Source organism: Pelophylax lessonae (assembly GCF_965119305.1).
Source record: "Pelophylax lessonae genome assembly, chromosome: 8".
Classification (NCBI taxonomy): Eukaryota; Metazoa; Chordata; class Amphibia; order Anura; family Ranidae; genus Pelophylax; species Pelophylax lessonae.
The window spans coordinates 15,182,511-15,203,323 of NC_138775.1; the positions used below are offsets into that span (position 1 = coordinate 15,182,511).

Here is a 20,813-nt window from a genome sequence, read left to right on the forward strand (position 1 = left end):
CTAGTCTTTACAATTTGGTAAATGAGACCTATGTCATTAAAGAGTCTTCACCTCTCGGATCAGATCCTTCCGGACCTTCGTCTCATTGTACAGAGGAGGGAGGACACTGTTCAGCAACTTCCTGACCAGAGACGGCTTATTGTGCGCTGCAGAATTAAACATGACCAGAGTCACGCGTCGTACATTGGGGTCCACGTCCTGCAGGGGTTTTAGGAAGTCACCTGTGTATGGGACAGAACAAAATACGCAACGTGAACTGGGAACACAAACCATTTTTGAAACTGTGCAGTGAAACAAAAAAAAAAAAGGCTCCTAGTTGTCTATCCCAGATTTATCCACTCACCTATACAATTCTTCAGCAAGTTGTCAATGGGAGCTGGCTGGTCCGATATGGTGAACTTGATGGCTGTAATGACAGTACTTCGGGTATGAGCAGAACCTGTCAAGCACAAAGGCAAAGAGAGAGAACATGTTACATGATTAATCAAGACTCATTAAATGGTTATTTATATAATGTATCTATATAATGCTATGCTACCAATGACTGGTAAGAAATGATGGAAATACAAAAACTGCCAGCGTTTAGTATTGTATAAAGTTTAAGTCTGCAAACAAAATATTCAGTACATCTCTGCAATATATCTACATTTCCCCATGTTCTGGTCCTCTAAAAACGCTTTAAGTACAGAAAAAATCCAGTTGATCCTGCCAGAAACACACTAAGTGCCTAACTTCCTGTAGTGGGCCGACAACACTGTCTCTGCTGCACTGAAACCTTAAAGAGGAACTGCAGTCTGCTCACATAATTTGTAATAAAAACATCTTTGTCATGCTGAAGCTTTCCTTCAACCACTTTGGGTATTATTTTATATGTACTGTGATTCTGTAATTGCCAAATATGCTGCAGAAATCTCCTTCCACTAAGTCTGGCTGCAGCCATTTTAACTGTGGGCAGCTGAAGCTGCTGACTGTTCACTTCCTGTAATTACACAGAGGCACACAGACACACACATATATATACACAGACATAGATAGATAGATAGATAGATAGATAGATAGATAGATAGATAGATAGATAGATAGATAGATAGATAGATAGATAGATAGATAGATAGATAGATAGATAGATAGACACAGACAGACACACTCACACCACTGCTTGCCTGCAAATGTCTCTTCTCTTGATGAATACTCACTGAATATTCATGGTCCTTTGCAATCTCCTGTTATCTCCACCCTCATCCAGCCCCCTCCAGCTCTCATTAGCTCTCCTATGACTCTGTCCTCCCTCCCTTACTGGCAAACTCTCAGAGAGAGAGAGATAGATCTGTGCATGATGTCATTAGCATAGGCTAATTACCAGACAAGAAAGAAGAAGTGGGCTGCAGAAGGTATTTACTGGCAGAAAAAAAAATGTTTTACTATCCAAAGTTAAAACAACAACGGCAGAGGATTTAAAAGATGGAAAGATGACAAATAACTAAAGAGCTGCTTTAAGCAGTCTTTCAACCCTGCTCCGTTCTCCTCTATGAACTAGAGAACACCCCCCCCCCTTATTTTACAGAGAATAGGTGACAATTCAGTCAGGGCTGACAACACTGCTTGGGATTTCAGTGCAGCAGAAGCAGCGTTGCCAGCACACAACAGGAAGATAGAAGCTCCCTGTATTTCTGTCAGGACCAACAGGTATTTTTCTGTAGTTGAAGCAAACAGATCCAAAACATGAGGAAATGTGCATGAATTGCAGAGGCTGTACATCTTTTTTAACCACTTGACCTCTGGAAGATTAAGGCTGGGTTCACACATATGCGAATTGAATGCAAGTTTCCCTTCATCCATCTCAATGGAGCCGGTTCACACAGGTCTGGGACAGCCGTGGGTCCGCATTCAAAAAGGGTCCTGTACATCTTTGGCTCAGATTCAGGTGCAAATTCAGCCAAAAACTTGGATCTGATTCGCACCATGAACAGGGACGCATCGGACTCCAGGCACGAACCCGCGGCCGTATATGTGTGAACCCGGCCTTACCCCTCTTTCTGACCCGGCGATTTTCTGCAATACGGCACTGCGCTATTTTAACTGACAATTGCGCGGTCTTGCAACACTGTACATAAATTAAATTTATGTCATTTTGTTTTTCCCAAGAGCTTTCTTTCGGTGGTATTTGATCAACACAGTTTTTTTTTTGCGCTACACACAAAAAAAGACCAACATTTAAAAAAGAAAAAAAAAAAAACAATATTTTTTTACTTTCTGCTATAAAACCTAACTAATACAAAAGTTTTAAAAATTGAATTTCTTCATAAATTTTGGCCAATTTGTATTCTGTTACATTTTTAGTGGTAAATAAAAAAAATCCCAAATAGCATCTACAAACTATGATTTAAATACTGGAATGTGTATGTATTTTATTACAAGGTCCATAAAGACATGGATGAGCGAGTTTGGGGTGGAGAAACATGATAGAACACCTTTGGGATGAATTAGAGTGCAGACTGCAAGCCAGGTTTCTCATCCAACATCAGTGCCTGACCTCACAAATACGCTTCTGGAAGAATGGTGAAACATTCCCATAGACACACTCCTAAACCTTGTGGACGGCCTTCCCAGAAGAGTTAAAGCTGTTATAGCTGCAAAGGGTGGGCCAACTCAATATTGAACCCTATGGACTAAGGCTGGGTTGTCATTAAATTTCATGTGCGTGTAAAGGCAGGCGTCCCAATACTTTTGGTTATATAGTGTAAATTATTTTGCACACAACAACCACCCTGTAGCCGTAAATCTACTATGGGGCGGTCGGCAACTGGTGATTTCTGCCCAGACATACACATAAAAAAAAAAAAATCAAATATATAATAAGCAGTACAGCTTTTTATGAAGAACATATATATATATATATATATATATATATATATTTTTATTTTTTTTTATTTTATTGTCTATTTGTACATCATACCCCTAAGTCTCAGTTCACACTACGTCGCTCCGACTTAGGGGGCGACCTGTGAAGTCGTGTGCAGCGCGACTTCGGCGCGACTTGCACGGACTTCATAAAATTAATGTCTATGCAAGTCGCTCCAGGTCGCCCCGAAGTAGTACAGGACCCTTTTTCTAAGTCGGAGCGACTTCTGTCGCTCCTATTAGAACCGGTCCTGTACTACACTATGGGACGTGACGGGGCGTGACTTGTCAGGCTGACCAAGTCGCCTGACAAGTCGTACCAGTGTGAATGGAGACTAAAGCTTCAGTTTAACCTCTATGCCTCACCTGATTTAAGCTGTTTACATAGTTTCGGTAGAAGCTGTGATGGATTCACCAGCATTAGTTTTCCAAGACATTCTGCCACCACATTCCTGGTGCCTTCCTCTGTGGCTTCACAGTGCTCAAGTAAGAGTTTCCATACATCCTCCTGGTATGGCCTTAGTTCCTCACTGGGTAGGGATGTTAGGGCTTCCTTGAGTGAGTGTAGTAGAAGATACTGCCTCCTCAGCTGTCCTCCAATCTCATGTAGCAAGAAAGGAAGGAAATCTGCTGGACTTCCAACACAAGCATTCCCTAGAGCAAATGAAGCTGCAGACTTCACCTCTTCACTGGTGGATGCAAAGGCCTCTAGTATCACACTTTTCAATTCTTTCTGCTGGCTTCCAAGGTTTCTCTCACGTCCGATCTCTGCCAGGGTCAAGAAGGCCAACACCTTCACATGGTCACCAGCACGAGGGCTCTTGGCATCTTGTATAAACTGGCTGATGGATGAATTGGACTCTTTAGGACAAGCACTGGCTAAGGATGCCACACACTTAGCCACAGAGGTGAAGGCCTGTTTGTGAAGTGTAGACCCCGAAGAGGTCACTGGCCCAGTCAGTTGCTTAAGGAGATCACCATAACCAAGGTGGGGAGTGTGGCTGGCAACCAATGCTCTCAATAAAGACAAAATAGAGGTAAGGGCCCCTCCTTGTAGCAAAGGGGAGTGCACAAGTTGGAAAAGTTGTGGAAGGGTCTGAGTGCTAAGCTTGGAAAGAGAGGCAGGATGAGCCGACACCAAGGTGGTTAAAAAGTCAACAGTTACCTGAGCTATGTGCATATCTGATTCAGCAAGTAGTGACGGAAGCTCTGTCACTACTGGGTCCAACATGGGGGGTTTAAGGCAGTCACTGTAATTCCTAACTAGCACTTCGAGGGCAGAAACAGTACTGAGTCTCAGAGCTCGCTGATTCTTCCGCAGAAAAGAAGCCAGAATGGGCAGGACGTCCTTCAGCAGAGGCCGCAAGTCAATCTTGAGTGGAGAGCCTGCTATTAGAGTGAGAACTTTCACCGCCGTAAGACGCGTAATCTCATTGCGGAGACGTTCTAGGATGAGCTGAAGGGTGGGCAGAAGGTCGCTGCCAAGTTGGTCACCGAGATGGCTGATGAGATGGCCCATGCAAGACAATGCCCTCTCCTTCACCTCCTGGTCTATGTCTGTGGCCTGCAGCCTTTTCAGAGTGACAGCAAATAGTTCCTTTGTGTAGGGTGAAGACTGAGAGCTCTTAGCTTGCCCCAGAGGCCGGATCACTCTCACCAGCTGCTGCGCCACCAGCAGAGCCTCAGAGGTGATTTTGTAGAAAGGGTCTGATATACAGGTGACTACAGGGGGCAAGAGGGCTGGTAAGTGAGGCTGGAAGCATTCAGGAGGATGGCTGTTGAGAATAACGTTCAAGAAAGCCAAAGTGTCCAAGCGCATGTTGGAGCTGCTAGATTTATCCATCAGTGAGAAAACAAGTCCTGGAAAAATAAAAATACAGTCAGTAAAAATTGCTGTTGATTTACATTACCGGTCTCCAAACTGCGGCCCAGGGGCCAGATGTGGCCCTTTGCATGCCTGTATCCAGCCCTTACGCCACTATTCCCCCAAATGAAACCAATGATAGACCACCATTCCTTGCATTAACACCTATGATAGCGCACTATTTCTTCCACTAATATGAACAAAGGAGCACTATTCCTCTAACTGACACCAATAATAGGGGCACCATTCCTTCCAGTGACACTATCAATGGAGCAAAATTCCTCCCACTGATAAGAGGGCACAATTTCTCCCATTCAAACGCATGATCAAACAAGGTTTACTCCTACTGACCACAGTCTGGCCCCCCTAAAGCCTGAAGGACAGTAAACTGGCCCTTTGCTTAGAAAGTCTGGAGACCCCTGATATACATAGATACAGAGTAAAAAAAAAAAATTTGAGAGTCAAAGTTTTAACCAGTTTGGTATTTCCATAGTTTCAAACTGATAAGAACTAAAAGATCAACATCAGCACGTATATTGCAATCATTCCATACAACTTTGTATACAAAATTGTTTAAGGCCCCTTTCACACACTACGTCCGTCGGATGGAGTCCGTTTTTCTCAGCGGGGGATCGATCCGCCGATCCCCCGCTGAGCAGGAGGATGATAGCTGTGTCCCCGCGCTGTGTGCGGAGACAGAGCTATCAGTTTCCCATGCATCTCTATGGGGGAAATCGAATGGGAACGGACCGTCGGTCCATCCTCACCCGATCCCATACGATCCGCTGGACGGATGGAAAATAGGGTTTCCATCCGTCCAGATTTGACGAATCGGATGTCAGCGGACATGTCTCCGCTGACATCCGATGCCCCATAGGGATGCATGGGGGGACCGTTCAGATCCGCCCAAAAAAAAAAGGACAGGCGGATCTGAACGGTCTGCCTGTGCGAAAGAGCCCTTAAGGGTCAGTCTACACGAACTGAAACCTTAATTATTGGCAGATACTGCTGTGTTAGTTCCCTCAACAGTTTCTTCTACCTTTCCAGGACTCTAATGGTGAGATCATGCCAGTGCATCTAGGTAGGAGCCTTGTGCTGAATTACTGCCTTTGTGCTCCTGCAGTAAACTTGGGAGATGGCACGTTGGTCAAATATGTGTACCTCAAAAAAGGTAGAATGCACTTGTAAGCATTTAATGTCTGAGAGGGTCATGCCAATTTAGTAAATAGGTTTGCTTCCTATCATTATCAACGTTCGAAGGGAGGGGGGCAAAACTGCTACCTTGCCAAGGATCCCATTCTGTCTAAAGCCTCGTACAAACGCAACGATTGTTGGCCGACCAATCGGCCGTCTTTTGTCCAGTGTTGTTGTGTTGGTTGAAACTGGTTGCTCTAGACTGCACACGAATTTTCTCGGCCAACAACAACCAACTTCAGAAGTGATGTCATGTGCTGGTTAACTTTCCGTGTGTTTTTTCTTCTCTGAGCATGCCCAGTCTTGCTCATCTAATGTTTGTCTGCCGAAATCTGTACTGACTGACGAAAAATCGGCCGTTGTAGTGACGGCCAACAAAAATTTTATAGCATGCACACCAGATTTTGTTCGGCCGAAAAGTCGCAGTCGGTTGTCGGAATCATCATACTAACAAGCCGACAATCGGCCGATCAGACGTTGGCCGAAAATTCACAGCCAACAATCGTTGCGTGTGTACGAGGCTTTAATCCACCTCTGGCTGTGTTCCTGATTCTGTACACCTGCTGTGCCCATCATGAGGGCCTTGCACTAAATGTATTATTTATCTTATATCATGAAGAATTTACCAACTGCTACAACACACATAATTTGGTGGAAAAAAACTAAAACTCAAAAGGTGAACAGGAACAGAGACAGAAATGATGACATGGAGAAGACACCGTTGGAGTATCTAAGAAGCCAGGAATTGACTCAGTCCATCAGGTTCCACCTATAACTAAAGTATTGCTTTTTGATGGGGTGACTTCTAAAATGTTTGTAAGTTCCCTGAAATTTTCAGAATTCATGTTTTCTGTAAAATATTTTGTGTGGTTCAGTTTGTCATAAAATGAAACTCTTACCTGGGACCAGAGCTGGGATGTGCTGGGAGAGGCAGCCGGGGAGTGCAGCAGTCAGTTCTGTAAGGACCGCAAAACAGCCTTGACGGGATTTGGTGCTCTTATCTTTTAGGAGTTTGTGGAGGGATTTCATTACGGATGGAATCTGCAAGAACAAGACAGATAAAATGAAAGGTACAACACACAGGAGTCTTTCACTTCAGAGATTGTTCACACCCGTGGCCACTGGTGTGTGCTGTGAGGAACGGTGAAGATGCACAGTTTGCTTCTTAATTCGACTAAAACGTTACCAAGTAACACTTCAGTCATTTCTATGCGCCGCAGAGCGTTTTGATAAGGTATAGTATGTTGCAACACACTGCGCTGAAAAAAGTACTGCATGTCCTACTTTAGGCCTCATTTCAACAGGCACTGCAACCGAAGCTCGTGAATGAGCGCCTTGTTTGTGCAGCTTCAGCTACCACCAATTTGTGTCTTTTAGGACGCAACAGCTGCTCATCCTAATTTGACAGCAATGCAGATGCAGGCGAGTGTCCACAAAGGACATAAATGGATTGCCTGCATGCAGCACCTGGCGGCTGAAGCTGCACAAAAAAGGTGCTCATTCATGGGCTACAGTTACCAGCACCCATCTGAATGAGGCCTTATAGGCAGTACTAGAATATGTTAATGTAGTTTAAAAAAATCATTAACCTCGCTCAAATCTGCAACTTTCTTTAGATAATAATCCCTAATGATTCTGCCATGAAGAAGCTTGTTCAGGCAATTCCTGTAATGGGGTGGCAACTTTCTTTCCCTGTCTCTGATTTGTGCTTTTGTGGTGCCACCCTGCCACATGCACCCCCGGTGGAGACAACATGCAGCTGACAGAAATAGCCACAGGCGTGATCCACCATAGTTACTACTGGGAAGCCAGACCAGAGGTAAAAAGTGCAGCTAAAGATGGAGTGAATGCAGGTAGACAGGAAAGGGCTGAAAGCAACTGGAGGGGTATATATGTATATATATATCTACACACACACACACGTATATATACACACACACACAGTATCTCGCAAAAGTGAGTACACCCCTCACATTTTTCACTTTGTGAATTTAGTTACTCAAATAAATTAACTTTTTATTGATATTCTAATTTTATGAGATGCACCTGTGTGTGTGTGTATATATACATACACACATATATATATATATACACAGTGTATATATATATATATATATATATATATATATATATATAAAATATAGTGAGGAGGCACTGACCGGTGGTAGGATTGTGGATTCTCACCTATACATGATGAGGAAAACGATCAGGATTGATGACTGATATGCAGAAACAAACTTGTTTTTTCCAAAATTTTAATTTTAAGTCCTATTCAGGGTCCTGGAGTTCTGTAAAGCTCCTTTGGGTGGGGTAAATGCTCATTTCCTAGGTCCTCCTTTTAACTTGTACCCAGACCTCATTATTAGTTTCCCCCGTGCATAGGCTTTTATAAATGTGAGTTGAAGGATGCTCAGTGCTCTCTATCTCTCTGCTGTGGGAGCCTGCTGCTGGGTGAAAAGGCTGAGTTCTGTTGGAAAACTAAACTGGTACAATTGCTACCTGTGTGTTTTGGGGAATCCATTAGAGGAAAACGGTGTTAATCAGGAATGGACCCAAGTTTAGTTAGTTTCTCGGACGAGGAGGCATTTTTTTTTTTTTTTTATGCTATGGACTTGCTGTATAAAGCCCTCCTCCATTGGAACTGTGCTTATTTGCTGCATTGGGGAATAACAATGCAGGGAAAACTTGTTTGGACTGTTCCTGGGTTTCCCTTGGCCTGTGAGCTGCTTTTAAAATCATATAAGGCAGCATAAATACAAAAGCTCGCCCCCTGACCCAAGCTGACCCTCTGACTCAAACTAACCCCCCTTTCCCTTCACCAGATGTATACCTGAATTGGATGACCTCCTCCAGCTCCTACAGCCAAACACTTCTTTAGCCTGGCAGCACCTGAACAGTAGAACTCTACAGACTTGGGGCAATTTCCTGTTACAGGAACTACTTGGGATATCCCTGTGGGCCTCAGTTGCCCAAGTAAGGCACATACAGTATACAGTTCATCTGAAGCTAGGAGGGAGGTTAGTGTAGGTCAAGCGATAGGGGTTAAAGGATAGCTGTACTTTTTATGAAGATGTGAGGGCCTGAAGACTTGTACATATATGAACCTTAAAAATGCGTAAAGGAAACAATGAAATGTAACAAGTCCTACCTGTTTCTGCAGAGCACTGAGCGGGGTGTCCCCTTTGCCAGTGGCCTCCACATTCTGCCTCCAGCTCTGAGAAGCCCGCGTCTGTCTCAGCAGGGCGATGTAGGCAGAAAAGATGTCTGACTTGACGTTCTCCTCCCTCTCCTTGAAGCGTAGGATAATGGCGGGAGCAGCTGTCTTGTAGAAGTGAGACAGCAGATCTGGCCGGGCGGTGATCAGAGACTCCAGACACTTTGTTGCAGAGCGCCTCACCTTCCAGCTCATATCATCGTCATCACTGTACTCCTCCTCACTCTCTGAGGAAAGCAAGCAAGGAAGAGTCATTCCTCCAGCCATCTGAGTCTAGATCAGTTTGAGCTCAGACTGGGCGTACAATGGAAGCCTTAAAGTAACCCTGTGCCCAGGCTATGGACATTCAAGTATTTAGATACCCTTAACAAGCAGTAAATAAGCTTTAAAAAAGTCGCACTGACCTCTATAGCTGCAGGCACTGTTGAGCAATACCTCCACAAAGTTCAAAGAAGAGACAATTAAGTCTTTCAAGTTGGTTCTCTCAACAGCTCAGCTCCCCTGCGCCTCCAGCAGTAATTCAGCATCTCTGCCCCCCCTGCCAGTGCTTGTACTCTGTATTTACATTTTAGTGCTGAATTAGTGCTTGAAGGAAGAGACTTGGAGCTGGGGTACAGAGAGAGCCAACTTGAGGGACATTAGTGCCTCTGCTATGAAGTTTAATGATGAATTGCTCTACAATGCCTGCAGCTATAGGTCAGTGAGGGCTGGTAATAAAGCTTATTTTCTGCTTTTTAAAAATATATAAATATTTGAATGTTAATAGTCTAGCTACAGTTACACTTCAAAGCTAAACTCCTCCTCGCTCTCTGAGGGAAGCAAGCAAGGAAGAATCATTAGTCCAGCCATCCTAGTCTGGATCAGCCTGAGCACAAGCTGGGCGTATAATGGAAGCCTTAAAGTAAACCTATGCCCAGGATATGGACATTCAAGTATTTACATATCCTTAACAAGAAGTAAATAATATTTAAAACTTGCACTGACCTCTATAGCTGCAGGCACAGTGGAGCAATACCTCCTCAAAGTTCAAAGCAGAAGCAATGAAGGCACATCTTAGTGCTGGAAGGGCGAGACGCTGGAACTGAGGTGCAGAGAGAGCCAACATGAAGGACATCGGTGCCTCTGCTATGAAGTTTGAGGATGAATTGCTCTACAGTGCATGCAGCTGCAGAGATCAGTGAGAGTCTGTATTAAAGCTAATTTATGGCTTTTTAAATATTTATAAATATTTGAATGTTCATCTACTTACAGTAATACTTCAAAGCTGAAACCCTGGAAGCTATTACATCAGCTCCAACTAATGCAGTTACTGTACTTTATTTAGTAAAAAAAATCACAATTATTTATAAATTTAACTGATTTGTACACCTGAATGTCTTTATATGAGCTTCTTGTTATCACCTGAACAGAAAAACGTAGACCAAGAGGGGGGGAGAAGCACTTGAGGTCAATCGGATATGCCAAGTGAACATAATATGGAATGCGCTAAAAGGAGGAAGAAGCAGAGGAATGCCCTTATCAGTCTTTTGCTGCTCTGGGAATTTGGTAATATCTGGTGGCCAGACTTTATCGCTTAACCGCAGTGGAGAAAAGTCAGGTCAACAGTTTGGTTCTGCAGTCTGGCAGAGCTGTATAAATTTCAGATCTGGATAAAAAGAAAAACAAATCTTGGCTAGTAGAGCAGCACCTACCTGTATTGTTTATTTCAAATTTGTATTTAGCTGTGGGCCTGGAGTTTAGTTGAGCAAGGTGCTCCAAAGCTACACAAACCTTGCTCTTCATCACTCTCTGTCTCCATCGCATCCTCCTCTTCCTCGCTGTCATAATTATAGTTGGGGTCGTAGGAGATGTACTTCAGGCACAAATCTGTTATGGTGGGTACGTAAGATGAGATCTCCTTTGGGCACCGTTTTATAAAGGACTCCATGGCCTGGAAACACTGCTCCTGCAGCTCGTCATCTTCCACCTTGCAGAAGCCAACCACTAGGGGCACTATTCTGTCCAAGTGTGGACCTGGGGAGAGAAAATGAGAAGGATCTTGACAGCAAGGGTTTAGTGAATAGTGACTGAGATACTATAGTCAGTTTTAAGCTTACTAAAATTTTAAAGCCTAGCCTTTTTTTTTTTGGTTTCTGATAAAGTGGAAAAAAGCCACAAAAATGCTTTCTGCCATGAGACACCTGTACAAGAAATAGGGTGTGCTAATGTCATGGGTAGCAATCAATCTACCTTATATATTCTTACTCTACTAAAAACGTGTTTTCTGTTTTCGCTTGTGTCTCTGTCGAATGAATCTCCCATCATTTCCTGTTTATAAATAAAGTGAAGGTAAATCTTCACAAAAATGATAAAGAAAAAGAATTACTATATATTTTAATAATGATTAAAATTATATTATTTTTCTTTTTTTAAATAACAAACATGTTATACTTACCTGTTCTGTGTAATGGTTTTGCCCAGAGCAGCCCCGATCCTCCTCTTCTCGAGTCCCCCGCTGGTACTCCTGGCCCCTCCTTTCTGCCGAGTTCCCCCTAGAGCAAGCAGTTTGCTATAGGGTCACTTAAGCAGGCTCGCTCCCGGGCTGCTGTTCTGGGTGTCCATTCACTGTCAGCCCTGCACTCTTTCTCTCCTCATTGGCTCACTGGCCGTGATTGACAGCAGCAGGAGCCAATGGCTCCTACTGCTGTCTCAGCCAATGCTCTTGTGCCCTGGATTGCGATGGGGCTTAGGTAAGTATTGGGGGGAGGCTGCTGCACACAGAAGGTTTTTTACCTACATGCATTAAAAAAGCATGTAGGTATAAAAAGCTCACGCGAGCGGCGCATGCGCTCTGAAGGTCCGGCGGACCTTCACCTTCCCTTGCTGGGAGCTTGCCTGAATGGGATCATGTCAGCGCCCGCAGCGGTGTCCGGGGGTCCGTGTCGGGGCTTCGTTCTAAGGTAAGTAATTCATAATGAGCTAGTATGCGATGCTTTGTCTTGCAGGTTTTTTTTTTTTTTTTTTTTTTATTTTATTTTTTTTATTTTAGGTTTACAACCGCTTTAAGTGCTTATATGCTAAAGTTTAGTAACAAGTTTGCGTACTAGAATGAATTTGCAGAAAGATGTTATTGGAAAAAATTTTTGTTCCTTGGAATGTCCTGTTGTGAAGCATGCAGTGAGGGGTTTGGAAGCCCGGATATCAGTCAAGCTGATTAGGTGTTCCTAGATAACAGAAATCAATGTCTCTTGTAATGAATATTGTTCTGCTTGTGGAAAATCTTAAGTGAATGATTTAATATGTAAAATGTATTTTTTTGGGAAGTCCTACATGGCAACTGCCCATCATTGCAGTTGAACATGGTATTAAATCCAAAAACAAAAATGTATTATATTGCTGTTAACCAATTCTTAGATGTGGTGGCTGCATTCGTTTTTTTTAGGCTTTTTCCTTTATGTTCCCCTGTTGTTCCTGCCAATAAATCTTTTACTTTTCAGCTTCCTTTAGGAGGCCAAGTTGTCAGTTAGATTATTGAGACCAACCATTTACCACTGATATGAATACCTGTGAGTGATACACTGACATATTGCTAACTATGTACAGTATGTAAATACTGCATAGTTATTGCTAAATCCAATTTAGTGAAACAGCATGTCAAAACTCTTAGTAAAGCCAAATATACAGGCAGAAGTTGTAGGTAGATTTTTACCCTTCCTGTATAGGTTGAGACGTTGTGGAAGGGGTCAGCAGACTCCTATAAACATCAGAGCACCCTGCTTCAGATCCCTCTACAAAAGTGTTATTTGAAAGAACACATGCCCCAGCATCCATTTAGATGTGCATTCCCCTACCTGCTTGGCACTGGGTGCTGAAAACTTTAACTGCTGATTAGTTGCTTCAGCATCCACATCTGTGTATACTGTATATATGTGGATGTGTACACTGTATATACATCTAAAGGGATGCCTGGGGTGTGTTCTTTCATATAATGCTCTGGAGCAAAATGATTGTTGGCAGATAAAGCTAATAGTTGTGAGAGATAGGCAAACAACAGTATGGATCAGGAGGAGAGGGATTGATAATTATTGTTCAGAAGGCTCAAGATAGCAGTTACAGGTTCATAGTTTTAAAATGTGGAAATGCAAGTTTGCAGTGAATTGAGAGTAATCGGTTTAAACACAGAAGAGGACTTGCTACGCGTGTGGGGAAAAACAGGTAAGGCTGGAGTTTTGCTTTAGTGTTTTACATTATTGTGCATGTTCCATGTTTGTTTCCCATACCTAATCTGTGTCCTGCTTGCCAACTGACAGCTGCCACGCACTGAATGTAAGTTCTTGTGGTTGACGTGGACTCGTTCTTCTTCATTTCACCCACAAGGTGCTCTACAAGTTCAGTGAAGAGGTTCCCATTGCAGGTCTGTACCAGGTGCCCAAGTGCCAGCACCGCTCTCTTCCTCACAGCAAGCCGCGGACTGGTGAGCTGGCTGAGAAGGCAGGTGAGGATGGAAGGGTGGAAGGAGTAGAGGGCACTTCCTAATCTGTTGGGGACAAACAGGAGGGGGGATAAAGGGGTACAACATTGCATAATGGAACTTGTGTAAAAAAATATGAACCTGGCAGGCAGCTGATTCCCACCTTCCCAACATGTCCGACAGGATGTCAAGAGCCTCCAGCTGCACAGCGGCGTCATCCCGTTTACCGATTGCTCCGGTCAGCTGACCCGTGATCTTGCGACACACGTTGGCAGCCAAAGTTGAGCCTACAGCAAAATATAGGCATATTAGAACAAAAGAAGCTTGCATGTCTTTGAGCAGAAAAAAATAAAAATAAATAAAGGCTGAGTGTGGGCTCATGAAATGATAAAATTAGAAAAAAAAAATTGCTGCAATACTTATCTTGAGTCAGGAGCTGTCCCCCACATTACCTCTTTTCCCACCACAAGATGTCCTTAGTCTTCCAGGTTCAATGATAGGCTAGCATCAAGCATCATGCAACCCACTTCCTCTGAGCTCAGGTGGTCATGGACCCGCCTACAGCCTTTGACTGGTCAGTGAAGGTGAAGCAGTACAGTGATGATCTCAAGCACAAGCAGCCAATTCATGCGCTTATGAGGAACATGCTGATATAAGGAGACAGAGATCTGTCTGTCACTCTGCTCTCCTTTTATCAGCATGCTTCTTGTCAGCACATGAACTGATTGGCTTGTTGTAATGCTTCTTCTGCTCACAGTCCAGCCCCATGCCACTGTTCCTTCTGGGAAACTGACACTTCCGGGAGTGTCCATCTCTAGTCCCGCCCCCCTCGCAACACTAGTGGTTCCTACTGCAAACCTGCAGGTTACCACAGAATACAGAAGTGACATGGAGTTTGGTGGTAGGAACCATCGAACTCTACGGGGGACACCTTTCATGCATGCAGCATTAGTCACAAATGTATGTTGTGTGCTATGGGAATCTCCTACCATCTGACTGTAGCAAATGTCACCATGCTGAACCCACATGCTGCCTACCTGAGCTGGCGGTGGGAAGTTCAGATATTACAGTCTTCAGGCCGATGCTGCAGATATCTCTGAGCTGCTCCTTATCCGATAGCATGTTGCTGCACAGAGTGTCCACAATGGCCTCCACCTGGTACTCCTTCACCTTCCCCACCAGAGGACCCAGGCTGTCAAAAGAGACACAGAATATAAACATGGCAGGGTGCAACAATTCCTATCCCTGGTGCAGAAAATATTAGTCTACATTTGAAAGTGGGAGCACATGGTGGATTATTCGTAGATCAATCACAGTATTAGAATTGGTATGATTTAGGGCAGAATGGTTCCCTACAAATTAAGTAGCACATACTGAGTAGCGAATAGTCGTACAATGTTGCCAATGTTAGCAATTAACTCCTTCTACATGATTCTACCTTCTGCTGCTGCTGGTGTTGGTTACACCATAGTTGCACCACATGGTGCATTTTTGTACTGATCAGTATTTAAGGGGGCTTCTGATTGGCTGAGTGTTAACGCCAACAGGTGCAAGTCCCCACCCTGCTTCTTCTGGAATAGAACAATAACCCACCTGCTTGTAGCCCTTTACCTCCACTATATTGTGCCCCTCTCTTTGCCAGAGCCTTCCTTAGCCATTACCCTTTATATTTAGAGAAAGGAATGTCCATTCAAAAGATATAGTTTACACACTTTACTGGTGTTCTGCAGAAGATGGCGTTGACACATCACATAGACATACTATCCGGAGTCGCTTGGCATTACTTCGCAAATCATACATATGGCGGACGTACCTTAGCAGTTCTTATGTGAAAGCAGCACATTGCACAGCACTCTTAAGACATCTTCCCTTTTGCACAGTCTCTCTCTTTCCCAGGCAGTAGCGGAGCCAGAGGGCTAGCTGGGGTGGCAATTGCCACCCCAGACGAAGTCCTTGCCACCCCTGTTGCCACCCCGCTGAAAACATTACATGGAGCTCAATGGGGCTTATTTTTTTGCATCACCTGATTAGAGCCAGAGGCTCTAATAGGCTTCAGCAAAGGGTGGACCCGGGGCGCAGAGCAGTGCGCCCCGAGCCCACCAAATGTGTGAAATAGCGAATGAAAATTCGCTATTGTCACACGGATCCTCCTCCTGGCCAATCAGGGAGCGGGTCTAATACCTGATTCCTGATTGGCCGCAAGGCAAACCACATGCCATTGGCCAAGGAGGAGGCGGGAGCGGGAGGACACGAGGAGACGCGCCGGGGGACTGAGGAGATAGCGCCGCCGCCGTTGCTGATCCAGGCAAGTACACTGGTCTCGGGGCCACACTGCATTGAAGGGGGCACGCACGCTGGTCACTGCATTGAAGGGGGCATGCACACTAGTCACTGCATTGAATTTACACTGTTATACAAGCTGTATACTCAGTGTTTTACATTTTAGCAAAGTGTAATTTCTTCAGTGTTGTCACATGAAAAGATATAATAAAATATTTACAAAAATGTGAGGGTGTACTTACTTTTGTGAGATACTGTATGTCTTCTTTATCCACTTCCTGCCCGCCCACTTGCAATGTACTGAGGGGGAGCGACGGGTGTAGGCAAAGCAATGTACCTGTACATCGCTGCCCATATCCGGGTTTAGGAATTGTACACAATGGGAGCCAGCTGCAGTCCCGTCCAATGATTCAGGGCTGGGACCTGCTAATCGGCTGTGGCCAATCACAGCCTGGAGCTCTGTGTTAACAATCAACACAGAGCTCTGTACAGAAAGAGCTATTTCCCTGTTTCTCAGGGATGAGAAATTTAGAGATCGATTAGTAAAAGCAGTGCGCATTACACATAGTTACGCACACATTAAACCCCTTGATCCCCCTACATGTTAACCCCTTCCCAGCCAGTGTTATTAGTACAGTGACAGTGTTTAATATTATCACTAATCACTGAATTACTGTCACTGGTGATGTCAGTGGCAGTTTAGTCAGTTTTTCTCCAGCGTCAGTCAGTGTCAGAATGCCCGCCGCATTATTGTTGATCACCGCCATTAGTAGTATAAAAAAAATGTAAAAATTCTAAATATGTACTATAGTTTGTAGGAGCTTTAACTTTCACGCAAAGCAATCAATATACACTTATTTGGTTTTTGTTTTTATCAAAGACATGTAGTAGAATACATTTTGGCCTAAATTTATGAAGAAATTTGATTTTTTTTATTGAATATGTTTTATAACAAAATATATTGTTTTTTTTTTTTTTTTCAAAATGTTTGGGGTATTTTTTTGTTTATATAATAAAAAATAAAAGACCCAGTGGTGATCAAATATCACCAAAAGAAAGCTCTATTTGTGTGAAACAAAATATATAAATTTTGTTTGGGTACAGCGTTGCCTGACCGCGCAATTACTAGTTAAAGTAGCACAGTGCTGATTAGCTAAAAATGGCCTGGTCATAAAGGGGGTAAAACCTACCGGAGCTCAAGTGGTTGTGTACAGAGGTGAAGTCATGACAGAACAGAAAAGGGCCTTTTTTGGAAGGGGATCTTATCTTGCATCATTGAACGGTATAAAAGGTGTGGTAGGCATCAAGCCTCCCTCCACTGGGTCAGATATGGGAAGAATATCCCCCCCCCCCCATTAAAAGTTGTAAACATACCTTCCAACTTTCAAACATGAGAATGAGGGATGCTTTACTTGCAATCCCGGGATGGTCCCGGCGAATCCGGGACGGTTGTAGGTATGAAGACAAGACTGGAGGTCAAAGCCTGACACCATCTTAAACTAAAATACACATTTTCCTTGCATTTCCCCTCATGGCTCAGTGGATAAATGATAGAATGTTACAGGATCCCCCCATCTTTCTCACCACTTTACTGCCAAGTTCTGCACCTCTCCATTCTTGTCCTCCAGCAGCTTCAGCAGCATCTTCACCACCTTCCTCTCGCTGTCTTCATCCAGCTTGATTGAGTCCTTCTGCAGCTCCATCATCAGGTCATTGGTGGCCATGAACCTTCCAGGAAACAGAAATAACGCATCTGTTACTGGACCTCCTAACTCCACAGATAATGTTGTAGCTGATTTCTATGAACTGGAGAAAAGTAATCCTAACTCAAAAGTGGAGACAAGTTGCCCACAGCAGAACCTTCACTTGAAGCCCAACTCCAGACTAAACGTATTTAGTTTTTGGATAGAGAGAAGAAAGGTTGGAAATTTTATCGAGTTCTAAGGCCATTCCGTCACTGTAAATAATTCCACTTCTTGGAAATGTTGAATGCCTGGCCTCCCGCTGTGTGCTGTGCTACCACTAGGTGACTACAATGTGCCTGCAGAGCTATAGCGACGGGGTGGTTGGTGGGGGGAACCACAAGGCACTGAGGGGAACGCAAGCTGCACCTTGAAGTGTTTAGGGTACTGAAGGTTCTTTGGCCGCTATAGGATGTCCCTGGCACAAGAAGTCAATAAAAACCCAACAGATATTCTAACCCAGGGGTCTCCAAACGATACCCGAACCTCTACAAAATGTTTTCTGGTCTACAGCTAGGCCTAATTTAAGGGGGGCTCCGATGGGGACCCTGAAATAAGGGGGGACTATGATGGGGGCCCCGAAGTAAGATGGGGATCCGAATGTAAGGGGGGAATCTGATGGGGACCCTGATTTAAGAGGGGCTTTGATGGGGACCCTGAAGTAAGATGGGACTCTGATGTGGACCTTGAAGTAAGGGGAGACTCTGATGGGGACCCTGAAGTAAGAGGGGACTCTGATGGGGATCCTGATGTAAGGGGGGACTCTGATATAAGGTGGGTGGCTCCGATGGGCACCCTGATTTAAGGGAGGCTCTGATGGGGCACTCTCAAGTAACAGTGGACTCTGATGAGGACCCTGAAGTAAGGGGGGGGGGCTCTGATGGGGACCCTAAAGTGGGGGGGGCTCTGATGAGGACCCTGGTGAAAGGGGGGGCTCTGATGGGGACCCTGAAAGGGGGACTCTGATGTAACGGTGGATTCTGACAGGGACCCTGAAGTAAGGGGGGCTCTGATGGGGACCCTAAAATAAGGGGGCACTCTGATGGGGACCCTGGTGTAAGGGGGGCTCCAAAGGGGACCTCTGATGGGTAAAGTAATGTAAGGTGGGACTCTCATAGGAAATCTGATGTAAGGTCGACACTGATGTGAGGATTATTCGATTTAAAAAAGATTATTTTTAAAAGATAGATAGATAGATAGATAGATAGATAGATAGATAGATAGATAGATAGATAGATAGATAGATAGATAGATAGATAGATAGATAGATAGATAGATAGATAGATAGATAGATAGATAGATAGATAGATAGATAGATAGATAGATAGATAGATAGATAGATAGATAGATAGATAGATAGATAGATAGAATAAAGCCTTGGTTCCGCATTGCAATGACTGCTTGGAAAGGAAGGGGGCAGTAGAGGACACGGTGACATTTATCTGATGCATTATCTGGAGCTGTTCATTTGATGTGATTTATGTAATTATATCCCAGCGGATTTTCAACGGGAAATAATCCAACAGTCTGGGCAGAGCAGCTGCGAATAATTATAGAGACACCACAACATAGAGATCAGCCATGCCGATAAAGTTCTTACAGTGTAGGAGCCTTAGAGGTCGATTGATCAATGTTTTCACCCAAGATTCACACATTATTTCACCAATTTAAAGCATTGATAAACAGACCCTACAGAGGCTACATTTGTTCATATATAAATGTGAAAGTGATCAACATAAAGCTGACCTCCGGGATATTGTCTGAATATATACGGGGACAGTGATAACAGTAAAAACACATTTTCCAAAAAGCAGAGGAAAGGTTGACAATGTTTTAATTGCTGTCTGTGCCTTCCTGTCTCGGTGGCAACCGCTCCCAGCACTTCTTGTGCGGGTGTCACAAGGACAGGAAGTAAGGGAAGATCTCCTTAATGGAGGTCACCAGTGCCAAGATGAAAATGGCAAAGTGTTCCCCCTTTCCTTAGCGGCATAGGTTCTGCCTTCCTCTTGGCCTGACCCTAGTGGGCTGAAAAAAAAAAATAAGGTCACGCCGTAATGTTTGGTTCCCCATAACAAACAAACTTGACTGTTCTTCAACTTTCTCTGTAACCAGAAAAGCTGTCTGGCCCCCATGCCAGTCCACACGTCGGCTCCCACGCCAGTCCACATGTTGGCCCCCAAGCCAGCGCACACATCGGTCCCCACGCTAGTCCACATGTTGACTCCCATGCCAGTCCACACGTCAGCCCCCACACCGGTCTGCACATTGCCCCCCACGCCAGTTCACACGTCGGCTCCCACGCCAGTCCATACGTCGGCCCCCCATGCCAGTCCGCACGTTGGCTCCCACGCCAGTCCACATGTTGGCCCCCAAGCCAGCGCACACATCGGTCTCCACGCTAGTCCACATGTTGGCTCCCATGGCCAGTCCACACATCGACCTCCACACCGGTCCGCACATCCCCCCCGCCCATGCCAGTCCACACATTGGCTCCCACACCAGTTCACATGTCACCCCCCACGCGGGTCTGTATGCCGGCCCCCACGCAAGTCCACACGTCGACCCCCATGCTAGTTCTTAGGTCATCCCCCCATGCCAGTCCACATGTTGGCCCCTACCCCAGTTGACACATCAGTCCCAACTCCAGTTCACAAGTCGGCCCCCACACCGGTCCATACATCGGCCCCCAAGACAGTATACACGTCCGCTCCCACGCCAGTCCACATTTTGGCCCCTACCCCAGTTTACACATCAGTCCCAACTCCAGTTCACAAGTCGGCCCCCACACCGGTCCATACATCGGCCCCCAAGCCAGTCTACACGTCTGCTCCCACGCCAGTCCACATTTTGGCCCCTACCCTAGTTTACACATCAGTCCCAACTCTAGTTCACAAGTTGGCCCCCACGCCAGTCCATACATCAGCCCCCAAGCCAGTCCACACGTCCTTTCCCAAGCCAGTCCACACGTCCTCTCCCAAGCCAGTCCACACGTCCACTCCCAAGCCAGTCCACACATCCACTCCCAAGCCAGTCCACATTTCGGCCCCCACACCGGTCCACACATCGCCCCCCACCGGTCCACACATCGCTCCCCACACCAGTCCGCACATCGCCCCCCACACATCGCCCCCCACACCAGTCCACACATCGCCCCCCCATGCCAGTCCA

The 20,813-nt window shown here is 45.0% G+C and overlaps 1 protein-coding gene across 2 annotated transcripts in view; it reads right to left on the bottom strand.

Moving 5' to 3' along the window:
* The window catches only part of LOC309562304 (cullin-associated NEDD8-dissociated protein 1-like), a 29,437-nt gene that overhangs the window by 7,807 nt on the left and 817 nt on the right, over positions 1-20,813 (bottom strand). Inside the window, exons 2-11 of one of the 2 annotated variants that reach the window (XM_082266441.1) lie at positions 17,488-17,631; positions 14,661-14,815; positions 13,787-13,910; positions 13,433-13,689; positions 10,944-11,186; positions 9,108-9,400; positions 6,859-7,000; positions 3,268-4,761; positions 344-439; positions 52-221 (exon numbers count right to left, since the gene is read on the bottom strand). In XM_082266441.1, coding sequence (XP_082122567.1) covers positions 52-221; positions 344-439; positions 3,268-4,761; positions 6,859-7,000; positions 9,108-9,400; positions 10,944-11,186; positions 13,433-13,689; positions 13,787-13,910; positions 14,661-14,815; positions 17,488-17,631 — 3,118 coding nt within the window. Of the gene's footprint in view, positions 1-51; positions 222-343; positions 440-3,267; positions 4,762-6,858; positions 7,001-9,107; positions 9,401-10,943; positions 11,187-13,432; positions 13,690-13,786; positions 13,911-14,660; positions 14,816-17,487; positions 17,632-20,813 lie in introns of those variants that run through there. The other variant, XM_082266442.1, reaches the window with a different exon arrangement.